This window comes from Callospermophilus lateralis, chromosome 8 (genome assembly GCF_048772815.1).
Source record: "Callospermophilus lateralis isolate mCalLat2 chromosome 8, mCalLat2.hap1, whole genome shotgun sequence".
In the NCBI taxonomy this organism is placed as follows: domain Eukaryota; kingdom Metazoa; phylum Chordata; class Mammalia; order Rodentia; family Sciuridae; genus Callospermophilus; species Callospermophilus lateralis.
In genome coordinates, this window is record NC_135312.1 from 101,642,007 (window position 1) to 101,661,312 (window position 19,306).

Consider the following 19,306-nt stretch of genomic DNA (forward strand, 5'->3'; position numbering starts at 1 on the left):
TTGACCAGTCGCTCCCCACCCACTCCAGCAGCAGCAGAGACTTGGAATAGGCACCTAGCTAGCACTGGCTTCAACTGAGAATACATATTAAGTGATGTTATTAAGTCCACTTAATAAAATCGTGTTTTTATTTTGTCTTCAATTTGGGATACTGCTTTATCCTAAGCAATTCTATCGTTAATTTATTGTGCAATTCACCTTCAGTAAGAAAAAAAATATTTTCAGGGATGCTTTTATGTATTACTTTAATAAGATTGACTTGCTTATCAAACCAGAAGAACTTGCTATTTTATGGTAAAAGTATTCATACTTTTTGAAAGAATATAGACATTTTTAGCAAACCCATAACACCAAAATTGCAAAACCACTTTATGTTGTTGTTTATAAGAACAAAAACCAATTTCTGTAGAAATCATTTGTATGGGTCATTTATTCTGATTTCCTAAAATTTAACTAAAGATCTATTTGTCAAAAGGAAAGAATCATGAAAAGCTCAAGATGCTACCATCTTTCATGTTCAACTCCACTACACTGAATAAAAAAAAATGCAAAGCAAAACTATATACTGACAACAGTGGCTATCTTTGAATTTCTTTAGTTAACAGACTCACAGGCTTCCTGCAGCGTAACAGTAAATTCCCTTCAAGAAATCACAGTATCACTTCATAAAACTTAATAGTGGCCCAACTCCCTTTTGTTATGCAGGACTTCCTAGAGAGATAAATGCTATTGGTGAAGATCACGCATTAATAGCTCCTTTCTCTTTCTCTAAATGTAAGCTCATCATTGATGCTGTGGTTCTTTTTTTCTCAGCTATAGCAACTTCCAGTGGACTGCTGGGTCAAGTTAAAGCTTTAGGATCAGAGTCCTCTGGCACCCACTTGGCTCAGTGATACTTTCTATCTACTTTTATTATTATTATTAAAAAAATAATAGAGAGAGAGAGAGAAAAATCACTGTGATTCATGAACCATAGCTAGGTGGCTGATCTTCTTTTCATTTAAAATCACTATTTGTATTAATGTGCCCACATTTCTTTGGAACATAAATCTACAGAAGGCAGCAGCATGCTGAGACATACTGTCTCATCTCAACCAGTGCCTAATACATGACATGAATTATCTGACAGCTGGTTACCCTCAAGTTCAAATTTCATAAAATTTAAACATCCAAGCTGAATACCCTACTGGTAGAGGTATTCTTGTGAGAGAATGAAGAGAGAAGTAAGAAAAGCAAGCACAAAAGCTCTGTGTTATAAAAGTTTTTCTCACAAATATTTATAGATTTGAAATAAACACAGAACACACCAGTACTGATAAATACGCTACTTTCAAAATTTATTTTTAAGGGAAAATACATTGATCTACAATTATTTTCTTAAACATTCCTTTTTATCATTGAAACCACTACTTATAAATATATAAGTATTATCTTACGATTTAACAGAAAATAATTTAAATTAGTAATTTATAGTTATTGTGTAATAAATTATATAAGTGCACATGTAAATAGCTAACAATAGTAGTTATTATGTAATCAATTATATAAGTGCACAAATAGCTAAACTTGCTTTTTATTTTAAAAAATGTAAATCATGTTTCTTTGTAAATAGTCTAAACACCTTAAGGACTTTTTTTCTGATTTAATAATCAGGAAACAACTGGGTTGAGTTGGGTAAGCCTTCTAATTAAAGTGTAATGTACATAGTATTCAAATTTCAAGTGTACCATTCCATTATTTTTTCTAAGTGATATAAATCTTGAAAAACAGTTTTGAAAAACAAAATGAGAAATCAAATAGTGGATTACCCTTAAAAAGCAATAATATATAAACAAGTTGAATTTTTAAGAACATTTTTGTCAGGGCTCACAGGAGCTAACTTGTTGTCATGAAAAGATATATGCAAAGTGAGAATTTGGCTTTTAAAAAACTTTTCTTTCTAAATGACTAGTTTAAAAAGTAATTTTTTTCAATGTTTCTCATTTTGACTCAGGTTATTGATTAAAAGCCAACCATTGTATTATTTTGTCTTTTACTTTTAAATTTATAAAGCCTTTCCACATAAAATATATTATTTTATTCTTTCAACCACTCTATAGCATAAGCAGTATTATTAAGCGAAAGAAATGAGGTTAGAATTTCATGTCCTTTCTTAAATAACCTGCTTCTTTCATACCATACTTGCTTAAAATAAACTGAAAACATGTTAACTAAAAAAATGAGAATTCCTATTTTGCAAAATTTTCTATTTTGATCATGTTTTTTGGTGTGTTTAGAAAAGAGTGACTCTGACATTTGAACAATGTGATTTTATTCCAGAATAGTTTCACAAAAAATAAAATGAAATAAAAATAAAAATTCTAGTAACATATTAAAGATTAGAGGGTATCAAAGGAATTTAATAAAATATGAAAATATTATAAAGTGTAAGACTTCATTATTTCACTACATTCTCATCAAGTTTTTACATTTTTTTTTTATATTGTTAGAAACAAGAAAGTTATTTTATAGCTCCACTTCTCACTCCTCCCCAACACACTGCACACAAGTTTCCTCTTGGAACAGAGCCAGCCTGAGACACAATCCCTGGGAGATTAAAAGAAACAAAGAAGAAATAGCAGTTCAGAGGTCATGGTGTTAGACACAAGTTGGTAGTGTGTGTTGTAGTTGCCAAGTTTCCTGTAATATAAAATACATGCTGCTTGCATAAGGCCCACAATGTGCACCAGTACCTGTCCTTTGCTCGATAAAGGTGCTGTCAATTTGTTTTAAAAAAATGTATAATTTTGGGTTATAGCAGTGAAAGTAGAGTTTACTTTCTATTATAGCAGTGTATTAACACTGATTTCAACATGGCGGTCCTATTTTAAGCAGTATAATTGCTGTGTCTGCAGTGTGAATTTAGGCCCAAAATGGGGATTGAGAATGTTAAAAGTATCATAAAAGGAGGCTAAAACATGTATGTATACAAAAATTAAAATAGTAATAAAAATGAAATGGGGGGAGAGATACACCATGAACTCTTGGACAAAAGTAACTTTACTACACATTTCTCTGCATCTATTACAAAGACAGATGCCCTCAGGGTTTCTCTGTATGCCAATACATTTTTTATTGACACTTATTCCATTTCCAAAAATCTAAATATATCGTAATTCTTCCTCTTTGATTTTCTCATATTTCTGATATAATAGATTTTCAGCCTTTTCATCTGGAATTCTCATAGAACCTCTTCTAGGTCTTAAGTTTTCAGATTGGATAAGTAAATGAAAAGGCAAGAAAGAGTCAAGGACAAAACACCGAGGAATAACTGTGCTTTAAGTGCAGGTGTGATGAAGAAACAGCCTGCGAATGGGTCTGGAAAGAGAAAAGAAAGAGAATAACCACAACCAGAGCAGAATTAGCATGGTAAACAGGAGAGAATCAGGGTACAAACAGAGCCCTCAACAGTAGGAGATGATGAAGAGAAATCAAGAAAAGATGAGACTGAATGAAAGGACTTGAAAACCGGAAAATCACTGCTTCCTGGGTTCTCAACTAATCAACTTGTATCCACTGCAGTGTACCTGGCAAAGCATGGAGACATTTTTAGTAGTTACACATGGAGGCGTTAGTAGCATTTAGTGGGTAGGAGCTAGGGATGCTATTAAACATCCAAGAGTGCACAGGGCAGCTCCTCTAACAAGGAATTACTAACACCAGGTCGGTAATGGTGATGTTGAGAACCTGTGGAGGAGCTAAAGTAGGTGAAGGTAAGAAGTGAGGGCAGGTGTCAGGCGGGGCTGTTTGCCTCATAGGAAGAAAGAAGGATCAGGATGTAAAATTCAGGCACAGACAGAATACAGAAAGAGTGATTTTAGTGTGTTCTCCTCAAGGATGGAAATATTGGCAATGTCACCAACTGACAGCAATGAGGAGATGGAGGAGAAACAAAACACTGATGGAGTACCGCTCCAATGTAGGTGAGGTACAATCCAGATGACAGGTGGAAATATTTGTTTTAAGAGAATGAAGGGACAAAGATTTCTTTTAAAAATTGTAGAAAATAAAAGACTTATGGGTAAAAATGCTAATTTGGGGGAGTAGTGGAGGACTGCAAGAACCGGACAGCCCATTTGAAGTGTGTTCAAAGTTCATACTCACTGTCCAAGTTAAGCTGATCTATATTCCCTTTTCTCAGTTATAGGGGAAATGGTGCATGTTTCCTGGACAGAAAGAAAGCAGGTGAGCTGGTGTGATCTCGTAATATTCTTATGAAAGTCTTCCCAGAAATACACAGCTGACACTCTAAATTGTTTTTATGAGGACATTTTATTTATGAACTGCTTTCTGTAGAATATATCTAACTATCTAGGATTACTAATAGAAAATATATACAGAATGTAGAAATGTATAGGATATGGCTCCCTGGAAAATGCCTATTATGCTGTATAGCCCAGTTCAAGATAGAGATGGTTCATATCAAGACAGTTTCTTCTGATGTCTTGAAGAGGGGATTGTGCACATGTATCGCCCAACATCATGGTCCAGAGCAGTAATAATGATGATTCTGCAGTTCTAGTTATTTAAACTGAAGTTAAACTCACTTAAAAGGAACTGAATTCAATCTATGAACAAGCTGTTTGTACCTTTGTGCATCAAACATACAAATTATGACACTTTCTAAATGAAAATATACCACACCCTAATCAGCAAATTTACTTTTAATTCATTCATATGTGTTAGAAACTTATTTATACATCAAATACAATATTAATACTTGCTAGGAATACCAAAATATACATTTCTTTCACTTACATGACTGAAGTCTAATTGCCCAAATAAAGCACATTCAAATAACTACATGTTGGTTATTCTATGTGTGATATAACCTCAAAGAATATTGAGAGGAAAATGCCATCAGTAACTAAATCAATAAAGCCATTGTGGATTAGGGCTATTAATCTAAAATTAATATGCCAGTTATCTACAAATGTAATTTCACACTTAAGGAGTGATACTTGTGATTTCCCTTCTTAACATTTATAAGGATTGAGGAAGATGATTTGTATAACTCCATTTCCCTAAAAATATTACTGACTTCCTTTGTTCATTAAACATGTCTGACATGTGCAATTACATTGTCTTTAATCCCACTGATAATGAGTTACACCAAAAGCTACAATTATTATTTTAACACCTCAGCATCCATTAGCATTGTTACTTATTGCAAATTCTCATTAAGGACTTACGGATTCAGGGGCGACATATCTTGAGTCAGGTGTAATCATCATCTTTCTTTTGCTCTTAATTTTGAGCATGAACAACTTTCACCCCACAGAATGGAAATGTGATGGTGCATATCCCAAATGAGGCCATTGGAATTCTTTTGCCAGGCAGGTTGTAGAGATGGAGTCTTTTTCAACTGCTATTTGGAATACTAATATTGAAATTCATTCTGTGTCTTTCTCTTTACAGTACCAAAATGGTTAAATTTGTTGTATTGACAAGATCATGGTCAACATTATTTTCTCCTTATCTAAAATCCTCAAGTGACTCTTCTTTGTATCATCAGAATAAGTTCTCAATCAGTATTTATTAAAGAAACTCTGAATTCATGAATGAACTGATAATAATGAACAAAGGATAAGCTAATAAGTAAAAAAAAACCAGCAGGGCCCAGAAAAAAAGCATATGCATAATAAATTGCTTGAGTCTACTAAATAGTGCTTGATTAATTAGTCTTAGATTGTTCGACTATTAACAGTGATTATCTAGAGTTCAACATACCAAAGCATTAAAATATTCATGAGAAAATAAATATACATATGTTACTACTTTTTCTTGTTTTAAAATCAAACATAAATCTGGTCCTCACTTCCACCAAGGCATTCCTAAGACTGATGTTTTTACTGTGCTATTCACAGTTTCTACACAAAGGCAGCAGGATGCCCAACTGCAAATGAGAGAAATTATGCTGCGTCAGAGCAAAACTGGCCATAAATGACTGCTGTCAGGATCACTTAGCACAACAGTTCAGAGCAACACTATGAATGCATTTGCTGAGTGAACTGAAGATAATCAACTTTCCAAACCAAATTTGTAATGTAATAAAATACTTCCAAATACAGTAAGACTCCTTGAGTCAAATAAAAATGTAAATTTAGTCCATTTAAAGTATACATCTCAAGGACATTAAGAAGGGAAGAGAGCACATCCCAAAGAACAAAACTCATCCTTATACATTAATCCTTCAGTTTCAGATGTGATTTCATCTTTTTCAACAACAAATGACCAACCCAGTGTGAGGCATTCAATGACTGGACAACAGGTAAGGAAGAGGCCTGCAGGAAATATCACTTAATTAAAAATGGAGATACAAAAAAATATTTGAAATGATAGTCATTGGTGCTCACCAAACACAAATCAAGTCTATACCTTCCAGACACAAGGAGATTTCATGGCCTCTTTTGTGTCTAATTTGGGACACCTGATGAGATCTGACCAATGAGTTGTGAGCAGAAATGAAGTGACTCTCATAGGTCAGAGCATTTTATTATCAGGACCTCCAGAGTCTCTTTATATTTTACCATGGTAAAAGGCAAGGTTAACAATAGTAGCTGCTTTGAAAGCTACTCTGAAAACAGAGCAAAGAGACACAATAGAACCCCTGGCACCTTTCACCATGAACACATAACTTGAGTGAGAAATAAATTCATATTATAAAATCACTAAGACTTGAAGCTTATTTTTTATCATTTAACCAAGTTTATCACAATCCAGGCACTTTCCTGCCTTGAATGTCAGTTCCTTTGTATTGCTCATTATTTATGAATTTACCCTCACATTATTTTTTTTAAAATCAGGACAGGGTGATCCTGCAAATATCCAGAGTGAGAATTCACTGTGTAATGCAATTGGTGAAACCATAACAAAACCTTATGCTTATCCATTTATAAATCAGAGTTCAAAGGGAAAGCTTGTAAAAGAAAGGAAGGAAGGAAGGAAGGAAGGAAGGAAGGAAGGAAGGAAGGAAGGAAGGAAGGAAGGAAGACGACCCTATTTCTAGAAAAACTTTTTGAGCTTTTTTTAGACAATCTGATGGAAAGTATTAAGAAAGTTTCTCCTTAGAGAAAAATAAATAAAAGTCTCTGTAGTGGTTTCTTTGAAAAAAATTAAATAAATGTGAATGTCTATTAAATAGTTTTAGATATATTTTCCCTGTAAAAAAAAATTAAGCAAATTCCAGCTGTTTCGGGGCCACTGACATTCTATAAATTAATACAATGTGCCCTTTTTCTTCTAGATTGCAATATCCCACAAGTGTACAAAAACACTAGAATTTTCATGCATCTAAACCATTAGAGTATATCTTCTGCCATGGAGGAACACCTTGGCATCTTAACAGACCCATATCTGACATCCCCATGAACTGTACAAAGGACTGGTGTTCCACCTTGGTATGCATATCCACTTTTGATCTTATATCTTTCAGTGGAGACACTAATGCACTCATCACTATATCAAGAAATACTAGTATATTTTAAGTTCAAAATAAGTATTAATTTTTCCATTTTTTTCTATGTTATTGAGGGTTAGAGTATAGATTGACACCAAGCATGGGTTGCCTTAAACATGTTAATTTCATGTTCTGTTAATTCAACAGAATTAACAGAACAAAACTGAAAAGTGCTTCAAATTAATTTTAAAGCTAATACATTCTCCCCAAAGCCTGTAGGTTTTAAACTTAAAAAGCCAGGATCCAAATCCATATCCGATCTCTGGCATTTACTATCTATATGATTTTGGGAAAGTTATTTATCTTCGTAGTGTCTTATCTTTCTGCTTTTGCAAAACTTGATTAAAACAGTACAACTTAGTCCACAGTAATTCTATGAGGACTGAGTGTTCAAAGCATTAAGTGTCCTTGACACTAATAAACATTAAAAACACCTGTTATTATTTGTTTAAAAGGAAATAATATCTAAACCACAGATTTATTCTCAAGTATGTACAGTTGCTTGAGCTATTTTGGAAGAGGAATATAGAAAATGTGTCACTTTTCACACATAAAGCTATGATTTCCTACATACTTGTCACTTGTTTAACACAGATTTAGAATTACCTAAAGCATCCTAGCATTTCTCCCTTGCATTGCTAAAATAATATATTTTGCACATCATAAATTAACTATTGAATAATAAGGGAACTTATGAATGAAATGTATATGGAAAAATACAAAGGGAAACAGTGAAATCTTTAAGTATTTTAAGGTTCAAAAGTGTCACTGTTTATTTCAATTAGTACAAACCATAAACTCAGAGAACAGGTTCAATACCTTCACCCCAGGTTTCTAGTCAACCACATGGCAATGGTGTAATACTGCCATCTAGTGGAATGACTGTAACTCTGCAGGAACACTTTTTGAAAAATTTAAACAAGGGTTCAAACAAAAAAACAAAATCACTTTCTATGTTTTTAGACATTTTCAGTTGCAAATCTCGGAAGTGGAATTGAGAAGAAGTGTGATTTTGTGCTTTTACAATGGCAATTATTTAAATCACGTGGTGTAAGAAAAACATCTGATATATTAGAATACATAAAAGTTTCAACTTTGAGCAAGAGGAGTTTATACTGTACATATCAATATAAATACTTCTATATAAAGAAATAATGTAAATTATCTGAAGAAAAAAATGTTCTTGGGTTTCATCAAATGAAAATCTTTTTTAAACATATTCTCATACTTTAAAAATATCAACTACAACAATAAGAACATAACACTTTCAATGTACAAACAAAAAAAGAAAACAAAATTTACTATCTTTACATATGTTCAAATGTGAACCCATTATAATTTTTTCGTACAATATAACCAGGAAGCCCAGTATCCTTGGCTGTTCATTAGTTCCTTGTTTGACCAATATTAAGAAATGGTGAAGGCCAAATAGTAGCTATAACTTCCAATTTCAAGCACAATGGTTTTGCTAAAACTCAAGGTAACCATACTAACTGAAGGATTCTGCATAATACAATCATCATGTATAACTGACCTAGAATTTTCATTTGAAACTATATTATCTAAGGTACATAAAGATATTATAAGTGATTTATTTATTAGCATTTTTCAACAAATATCTACGGATGGGTAGGTTGAGGTAATCAGGTAGGTAAGTAGGTAAATAATTTTAAAGAAATTCTGTTAAACAACAGGAGTAAAATGCACTGCTGAAAAAGGACACATTTGCAAGATAGCAAGAGAAACAAATTCCAAAAGGCAAGCTTATCCGAACATAGGTGAGACACAAGGCCTCATGGACCCATGGAATGAAGTTCAAGCCTCAGCTCTTCCCACTCCCCAACTCCACCTTATTCTGTGAGGGAGCTTCTTATGCATACTCCTATAATACCCCACCCCACAAGTGTAAGATCAGACCACACCCAACATACACACCCCATCCTAAATGCAGGCTCTATAGCTTGGACCAGGAATCTGGTATCTCAGTTACCTGCATTGGGTTCGAACTTCAGATAGGCATGTTGGACTGGCCCCCACAGACTCAGCACCCCATGTAGTGCACCCTGGCTACACTACAGGAGAGATGACTAAACAACTTAAAGGTGGTATGAGTGCAAGTGTGTTTTATGAAACTACATTTTATAGTGGGAAATGAGGCTATCCTCACAATCCATGTTTTGTTTTGTTTTTTTACCTTGTGTATCCTTGGGTCTTATTCTAAAATGAAGAATTGCAAACTTCCCATGGAAGCACAGAAGACAAGAACTAAAGGGGATCTGTCATGGTATGCACCTATCTGTTCTGCCCCATAGGAATCTCAAGTGAGAAATGACTCTGATTTGTGACATCAACTATAGAGATCAACTTTCCCTTCAAATAATATATATCTACCCTTCAGCCAGTGTATTTTTTTTTTGCAAGAAGCAAAAACCTGAAGACAGATATATAAAGCAGTATTTTATTATTTGCATCCATGTGTATATACTTACCATACTGTTCATTTTTGAGGATGAGGAACTCGTTCTTTGCTTTCTTAAACTATTTACTTCTTCTACATTTCCATCTTTTGGTTTCAAAATCATTCTGCTACTCCCTGCAGTTCCTTCTGATGAGGACCGGAGTCGCCTCTCTATAAACCTTCCTTCCCGATATGGACTGAGGCTACTGGCAAGAACTAGTGAAAGAAAAATAATTAATATGAATATATTAATATGAATATATAAACTGAGTTTTTATAGATGTTCCCTTGGAAATTAGCAATAATACTCCCTAAAATTACCTTGCGTACTCGCACCTGCCTCTCTGCATCCCCAACACAAAACCTGCTTTCACATGGTGGCCAGAACCATGTTGCTTAACACAGGAAGCTCCACCATCATCATTCCTCTAGTCACAAAGCTTTCCAAAGGGCCTGCCTGGTTCCTTGAGCCATGACCCATTTCATCATCCTCACACCAGGGCCTGTCCTGTTGAGATTCTTGGCCTCAAATCCTCCCACCTTGTACCCTTAATTATGCTATGCCACATGAGCATCTGGAGGTTTCTGGAACATCTAAGGCTCCAGCCCTATATCCTTAGACCTGTGATCCTCACATAAATAAATTTCTTTCAAATATCTTCATGGCTTGCTCTAACTTCATTCAAATCTTTGTGATATCTTAACTTAGGTGCCACCCTTCTTGTCATGTTGAAAAAGGCAAACCTCAATCCCACTTCCCAATCCCAGTCCTTTATTCTGCTTTAAAACTTGTACTCAGCCATTATTAACATTTGACATTTATTTATATGCACTTTCAATGTCTTGAGTATCCACAGTAGAAAATAAGCTTCATGAAGGTGAGACTTCTGCCTGTTGTATTGCTAGTGCTAAAAAAAATTTAACTTAACAAGACTCCTAAAGAGCAAGAAACAAAATCAAGAATTAATAAATGGGATATACTCACAATAAAAAGCTGCTTCTCAGCTAAAGAAACAATCAATGAGGTGAAGAGAGAATCTACATTTTGGGAGCAAATTTTTGCCACATGCACATCATATAGAACACTAATCTTCAGGATATATAAAGAACTCAAAAACTTAACACTAAAAAAAGCAAACAACCCAATCAATAAATGGGCTAAGGAGCTGAACAGACATTTTTCAGAAGAAGATTTACATTTGATCAATAAACATATGAAAAATGTTCAACATTTCAAGTAAATAGAGAAATGCAAATCAAAACTACTCTAGGATTTCATCTCACACCATTCAGAATGGCAGTTATCAAGAATACAGATAGCAATAAATGTTAGCGATAATGTGAGGGAATAGGCATACTCATACATTGCTGGTGGAACTGCAAATTGGCGCAACCAATCTGGAAAGCAGTATGGAGATTCCTTAGAAAACTTGGAATGGAACCACCATTTGACCCAGCTGGCCCACCCCAAAGGACTTAAAATCAGCATGCTATAGCATTACTATAGCATTCAGCCACATCAATGTTTATAGCAGCTCAATTCACAATAGCTAAACTGTGGAAGCAACCTAGATGCCCTTCAATAGATTAATGGATAAAGAAACTGAGTTATATACACACAATGAACTGTTACTCAGCATTAAAAGAGAATTAAATTATGGCATTTGCAGGTAAATTGATGGTAAGTAAGCCAATCCCAGAAATCCAAAGGCCATATGTTCTCTCTAATAAATGGATTCTGATCCACAATAGGAAAGACATGGAAAAAGTGAGGGAATTTTGATGAGGCAAAGCAAAGGTGGGGTGGAGTGTGGGTATGGGAGTAGGAAAGATGGTGGCATGAGATGGATATCATTACCCTAGGTATATGTATGACTGTACATATGATGAGATGCTACATCGTGTACAACCATAGAAATGTAAAGTTGTGCTGCAATTGTGTACAATGAATCAAAATGCATTCTGCTGTCTATATACCTAATTAAAATAATTTTTTTAAAAAAATTCCACATTTGATTCCAGAAAACAAAAAGTGTCAAAACTATACTTGTTGAATGAAGAAATTAATAAACTAACTGTTCTATTTAGGCTCATCTACTAGTTAAAACATTTTTTAACAAAACCTATTAGACTAATATAGCAATTTTTAAAAATAAGTTTAAAACCAATGAATAAAATTTAATTTCATTATTAATAGTACTAATAGGACATCTAAGACACTCAGGTACATATAATATAGTAGCTTAACTATATGTTTCATAACAAATACAAAATAAATTTAGTATATGGAACTGAGTGTGTGCAGCATCTTTCTTGCCTGAAACGCATTTACTTAAACTGATTTTAAAATTTTTAAGTCCCAAATTACAAAATCTTTAAGAAGATGAGCACATCAATATTCAATATTCTCACGAATAAAAAATAGTAGAATATCATCTTTTCCTTGTTGATATTACCAGAATATCTGTACAAGAGCAGGTAATACATTGTCAAAATTATTTTAATGTGTTAAATGTTTTAACTACATTTTCTTAACAAACAGATAAATAATCACTAAGATCATCACTGCTTATTCCCTAGTTTCCACAGAGACAAAAATTCACAGTATTGAATTATACATTGAGGCAAATCATCACCACTAAATAAGAATTTGATATGTAAGATATATATATTTGGTATATAATTATATTTCTGTTTTGGTGCTTTTTTCTTTCTTTTTGCACCAAAAGAAAATTTATCTTTATACCAGTTCTATGTATTTGTGGGGTACACAGTGACATTTCAATGCATGCACATAATGTGCAATGCTCAGATCAGGGTAATTGTGTGATTTTTTTTTTTAACTGCCTGCATTTCAACCGAAGGTTCATAATTTTCTAACAAAGTGACTTGGTAATGTTATCAGTTATAAATTTTTATCAATAACTTCTGCATGAAAGTTTTGTGAGCATTGAATAAAATAGAACATGCAAATTTCTTAGCACATTTTTGGGTATTCAGGAAGTACCCAAAAGTTTTCTTGAACTGAATTTTGTGTTTAATAACCAAGTTTTCTGGAGTCAAACTGCTGGGGTAATTCATTCTCTCCTCTCTCTCTCTCTCTCTCTCTCTCTCTCTCTCTCTCTCTCTATCTCTCTCTCTCACACACACACACATACACACACACACACACACACACACACACACACACACACACACCCTTTCTTTTAAACTAAAGAGAATGAGTGCCAGATTGCACACCTAGTTAATTTTAGAGACAGGGTCAGAATCAAGCAGGGGCTATATGCACCATGAACCTTATTTTTAAAGTTTGCAATTCTTTCTTGTCAAGAGATGGGGATTATTTATATCAAATCATATACCCTGGTTAATAAACATTTCTTAACATAAGCAATAGAATTTTAAGTATAAAAATGTATAATGAGTTTGGCTGAAATATATTCATTTCACTAACTATGAAATACCAATAACTGCATAATGGATTATTTAAAAAAAGACAGCCCTTATTCTACATAAAGTCACTTTGCAAACAGAATTAATTTCCTTCCACTTTCTTTGGAGGTTAGAATCTGAGTAACATAGTAGAGGAAAATGAATAGTATTAGTGAGTTATGCTTTTAATATATATAATTGAGGTAAATTTAAAATTAAGAAGCAGCAGCATTTAAAACAAAGGAGAAGAAATGTAGAGTGAAAAAATGAAGAAAATGTGGATTCATGAGATGAAGTGAGAAAATCGAATACATTATAATGAACATTGATTCACATCATTTGTTATACAAAGAAAAGCAGCATACCTCTGGCTGTACTTGCTTCATAACCATAGGATGTTTTGTTTAAAATGTGATGATCGCCAGAAGAAGGTATTATCCTTGAATCTGAAACAGGATGAATCCCTTTAACACGTTCAGCTATTGCTTTATGTTGCTCATAGAATCCAAGTTTCCTTGGAGAGCCTGTCCTTGGCATTGATTCACCATTTTGTAGTGGCACATTTTCTTCTCTTTGAGTATCTGCTGATAGGTGAGTCTCTGAGTTGTTCACATTCTTAACAGGTAGCTCAGTGATTTGCAATGACACTTCCTTTTGATTAGCAGCAGAGGTTTCTGATAAGGAATTAGATTCAGTGCTACATCGACCTTCTAACCTGTATTTCCCAGGAGACATAACTGCACCAGGCACAGCTCCCATAAGTTCTATTGTTGTCTTTGTAACAGCAGCAGGTTTGGGAGAGCTCTGAGAGGTAGGGTCAATGGGGCCACCATTGTCACAGTGGGATGCCATGCTTCCACTATTAGGAAATGCATCTGCTTCAGACACAGAATCTTCAGTCAAGGCTAAAAATTCTGAAGGTGTCTGGGCTGTGGTAAGATCAGCAGAAAGCAAAGGAGATTGCAAAGAGCTTCCTGCCCGTTCATTTACATCCACAGAACAAGATGGAGAAGCTCTTACTAATACAGGTTCTCTCTCTTGGTACTGTGTAATTTCAAGTGAAAATTCAGACTGTTGTACCACTGAAATGGATTGGCTCTGTGGAACTGGCTTAGAAAATTTATAGTGAGATGAAAAAGATTTAGGGAGTAACTTCCTTGTTGACTGCTTAACAGAACGGCGAGTTTGTTCTTCTGTGAATCCAGAATCATCTCCCTCACTCTTGCCAGAACTTAGACAATTTATAAAGACATTCTTATTAGTTGAGTGCTCCTTTTCCCTTTCAAAATTCTCTGTCAAGGATCTTGTTATCTTCTTATGTCGTGAACTACTAAAACCCACAGAATGTCTTCCCCTGGTTTTAATATGTTCTTCCAAACTCAGTTTCTGCATATTGCTGTGACCAGGTTGAGCACCATTTGAAATACTAAGGTTCTGGTTAGTGGGTTCTTGCTTAGGTTCACTCCCTTTCTTATGGTGAAAGCTGATGGAAGGAGCTCGGAATATGCTCCTACGTTTTCCTGTACTACCTGAGCTTGAGTTAGTGCTAGAAGGAGAAGAACTGTGTACACCAACGGTATTGCTGGAAGAGGGTGAAGAAGGAAGAGAGTCATGTCTTCTGCTAATACTTTTTCTAAATATTGGCAACCGTGAGACCAAGGTAGATCTTCTTGATCCTGAGTCCCCCATTGGGACTCCAAGGCTTGCACGGGAATAGCCAACTTAGCAACCTAAGCAAAGTTAAAAGAAAAAGAACAAGTCAATAGACTACAATTAGAAATAAAACTTAGTAAAACAAAATATTGCATTTCAAGGCACAGCATAGAATTTGAGTTATACCAAAACAATAAATGATTAAATTCTGATACCGAAGAATCTTTTAAATTTCTAAATACAAAAGTGATACAATATTTTACAAAAATTTCAAATGGTAAAAAAAAGTTGATGTAACCAAAAATATTTTAAAGTATACTCAAAAGTGTATTAAGTTGGGTGACATGAGATCATTTATTTAAGAGCCAGACTAACTACTCACAACTGATTTCATAATTTTGGCAAATTGTTGAATCTTAATTTTCCACATGTGCTTAATTAGGAGGAAGCATATGACAGCTATGATTATTGCTAAGTAAATGCTCCAATATTGCCTGTGTAGGAGAACACCAGATGAAGCCATTTTTTAAACTATGTGACTCAACAGGTTATTGACATAGCATAATAGGGTCAAAGACCAGACAAAGGTATGGCCAGACACTGAAATCTCCATTTTGAGAAAAAAATAATTAGGATAAATTCTTCTCTTTGTTGTTCGATTTAGGAAGCTCAGAAATAATCAGGCCATTAACAGAAGAAATTAAACCACAAAGGATACAGGGTAGGCTTATAAACAAGTTAAACATATGAGGCAAACACAACTATAATTTGAAGACTTGCATGAGAGCTAAATCAGTTGGTAATCCTAAGAAAAGTGAGAATATATACTGAGGGAATCTAAAACAAAAAAATTATGAGCCATATTAGTGTCAGTCTACAAGGGTTCTGATGATCAATCAGAGATAGACGAAGGGGAAGAAGACAGCAGCTCTAGTTAACCAACTTTTGCTGTACTAAATATTTTCCACAGATTTTCTTTTTACTCTAGAAGTAGGTAAAACTTCTAATTAGGACACAACGGTTCAGTGGTCACTGAATGAAAACTGGGCGTTTTATGGCAGAAGTAATTCATCTGAAGTCATTTGGCTAACAAGCAAGCAGGAATAAGAAATTAAACCATCTCTACTTCAAGATTGGCTCAGGTAAGCCTGGTATATACTGCATGCACTGGAGTGAGAACCAAATCATGTTTCCTCTTCAGGGATTCCTAGTTTAGAGTCAATCTTAGGACTCTGATGGCTGCTACTTTTCACTGGGCTTCACAATGTACCATGATGTGCTTCTGTTTTGTTTTGCTTTGCTTTAAAATTTCACTTAACCTTTTACCTGCACTGTCCAATCCCCCTTTGTCCACTTGAACTGGACTCTGTTTCATTTTGTTGTTTTTTGTGACCAAATCTGCCTAACTAAAAACACTAATAAATATATAATATTAGAAACCCTCCACTTCATTATCCTTATAGATAGGAGAATTGATTAAGTAAAAAACTTTCATTTCCTTGAAGAAGGAAGTGATGAAAATAGAGAATCTTTTTTCTCAGATATAATTTCAAAAATTTTCATACTTTTTCAAACAATATATAGTTTGACACATTTGCATTTTAAGATTTTAATGGATGATTTTTTTCATTGCAATCACTGAATCTGAGTTAATCTTTAAAGTTGACTTTTTTTCTAATTTGATAAGAATTGTTATATCTATGTAGTATAACATGTTATTTTGATATATGCTTACATTGTGCAATGATTAAATCAAGCTAATTAATATAGCCACCATCTCTCTTGTGAGAACATTTAAAATGTTAAATTTTGAAGTTCATAGTTCTCTACTATTGACTGTAGTCACCATGCCATGCAACAGATTCCTGAAATACATTCCTCCTGTATAACTGAAAATTTGTAACCAAACTTTTGCACATCTCCCCATTCCCTATGCCACCCATTCCAACTGTCACCCTTAGTAACTCCGATTCTATCCCCTACTTCATCAAGTTTGACTTTTTAAAATGCCAATTGTAGTGAGATCACATAGCATTTATTTCTCTGTGCTGGCTTCTTTCATTTCACTGAGCATGAAGTAATCCAGGTTCATCTACATTGTTGCAAATATAGAATTTCCTTCTCATTTAAAGCTGAATAGCATATCATGATATATATACACCACATTTTTTATTTATCCATTCATCCTTTTGTTTCATATCTTGGCTATTACTAATAATGCTTCAATGAACAGACGTGAAGACATTTCTTTGAAATTCTCATTTCAGATCCCTAGGATATATATTCAGATATGGAATTGCTAAATCATATAGTCAATCTATTTTTAATATTTTGAGGAACTTCTCTAGTTTTCTCAAATGACTGTACTAATTTACATTTCCACCAACACCGTATAAGGTTTCTTTTACCTCCACATGAATTTGAGTTTAAATCTAAACTGTACATGAGCCACACCTGAGTATTTCCGTGTTCCTATAAGGTCTTCATTGAAAAAAGCTTTAAATATAAATGAAACTCTTATTTTTCACAAATAAAAACGTCTCGTCCTCACAGCTTACATTTTCCAAATTAGAGACAATGAATAATACATTTTCCATGATTTTATTCTTAATGTTTTAATTAGCATCATTCTTAGCTCTGATTTTTTTTCATTTATATGCAGCATTTATTTCAGTTTCCATTCAGTGCCTACTGAACAACTGTGTCCTAATTAGAGCATTATCAACCATAATGACTTGCAGCTGGTTGTGAACCTATGGCCTTAAATGCATTAATGCCAAGATATTCACCATGATGACTTAAGTACTTCAAAATTGATGTATATTGAATTATTTCTTGGCCTTTTAAGAAGGATTTCTTGCATTTGGATCAGCATTAAAATTTCTAAAACTGACTCAATTCCATATCTCCTTAGCAAGTATTTATAAGATTTAACTAAGAAAATTTTTCAAAAAAAAGTTACAATAATCACTCCTCTTCTGACATATAATGAACAGAGCCAGACTTCCACTGGGAACAAATAACACATTTAATCCACAGATACATTTGTCCTAATTTCCTTAAGTAAAACCACCACAGGTTCTAAAGCATGTTTGAATGTTCAATGAGATGAACTGGGGTAGATATAAAATCCATTAAAGACAAAAATCCTTTAGATTTCACCTTGTTTTATATGAACTCCTATTTCCTAATGAAAAAGAATAAATGACAGAAAGATAAAATATAGACTCGAATTACCATCTTCTTTAGAAAGGCTCTTCAGGGCCCAGATACTCTCTAAATCTCCAGATTCATTATTTCTCTCCTCACATTTCATTCTCCAATTACACTGATGACTGCCATTTTCTATTCACTTTCACCCTTAGGGCCTGTGTAGATGTGGGTCCACCTGCTCAGGCTGCCTGTTCTGTGACTTTAATGTGGCAAAACTCCCACAGATACCATGCTTTCCCTTCCAGGATGTCATCTCTAAAACCTCCTTCCCACTGGCTCCACTGTAGACCCTGTATATATCCTCAGGCATTAGCTCCTTACATGGGAAATAGAATCTATCTGTACTATTTTTATCTTCAGCTTCTTAATGGCAAAGGCCATCTCTGGTTTTGCTTTGATACTGTGCTACCTATTACAACACAGCATTAGTCCCTATAGAGGAAATGGATTTCACAAAATGAAGTTGTAACTTGATCACATCAGGATTTCAAACATAAATAAGAAAACACATTTGATGCTTTGCTGTCATGAATAAATGTAATAATCCTGAGATTGATTATGCTGCAATGTACTCTTTTAGATGTTCAGAAGTCTGTCAAGTCTTTCAAACAATTTACAGTTCAATAATCTGAAATTTGTCAATAGATACCTGAAAACATCATGAAAAAAATTAATGCTGAACAAATTGGATGAAACAATCCATTACATCAACTTGAATTATTTATGAGAGATAAATGTAACAGCATTATAACATGCTGATTTCATTTCTTTTTTCTATAGTGTCACTATAATTATAAAAATAACCCTTAATTCCTTAGCCAACATGCATGTTTTATATATTTTTATAAATGTCCAAATCAGATAAGGCATCTTTTTTTCAATTCCTACTTTTCTCAGTTCAAAAGTGACAGTTACTTGAATCATAAGAAGTCTTAAAAGTACACATTATAGGCTGATCTATACCTATCTATTGTTCAGGGGCTTCTATTACCATAAATATTATGCTCTTTTAAAAATCAAATTTGTTACAAAAAAGGAGTATCTTCTAATTG

General features: G+C 33.9%; 1 protein-coding gene across 1 annotated transcript in view; it reads right to left on the reverse strand.

Annotated features, from left to right (window-relative positions):
* Ccser1 (coiled-coil serine rich protein 1) overlaps positions 1 to 15,077 on the reverse strand; it is a 1,032,529-nt gene extending 1,017,452 nt beyond the window's left edge. The window contains exons 1-2 of the mRNA XM_076865083.2: positions 13,754 to 15,077; positions 9,988 to 10,172 (exon numbers count right to left, since the gene is read on the reverse strand). Coding sequence (XP_076721198.1) covers positions 9,988 to 10,172; positions 13,754 to 15,077 — 1,509 coding nt within the window. The remainder of the gene's footprint in view (positions 1 to 9,987; positions 10,173 to 13,753) is intronic.
* Between the last annotated feature and the right edge of the window lie 4,229 nt (positions 15,078 to 19,306).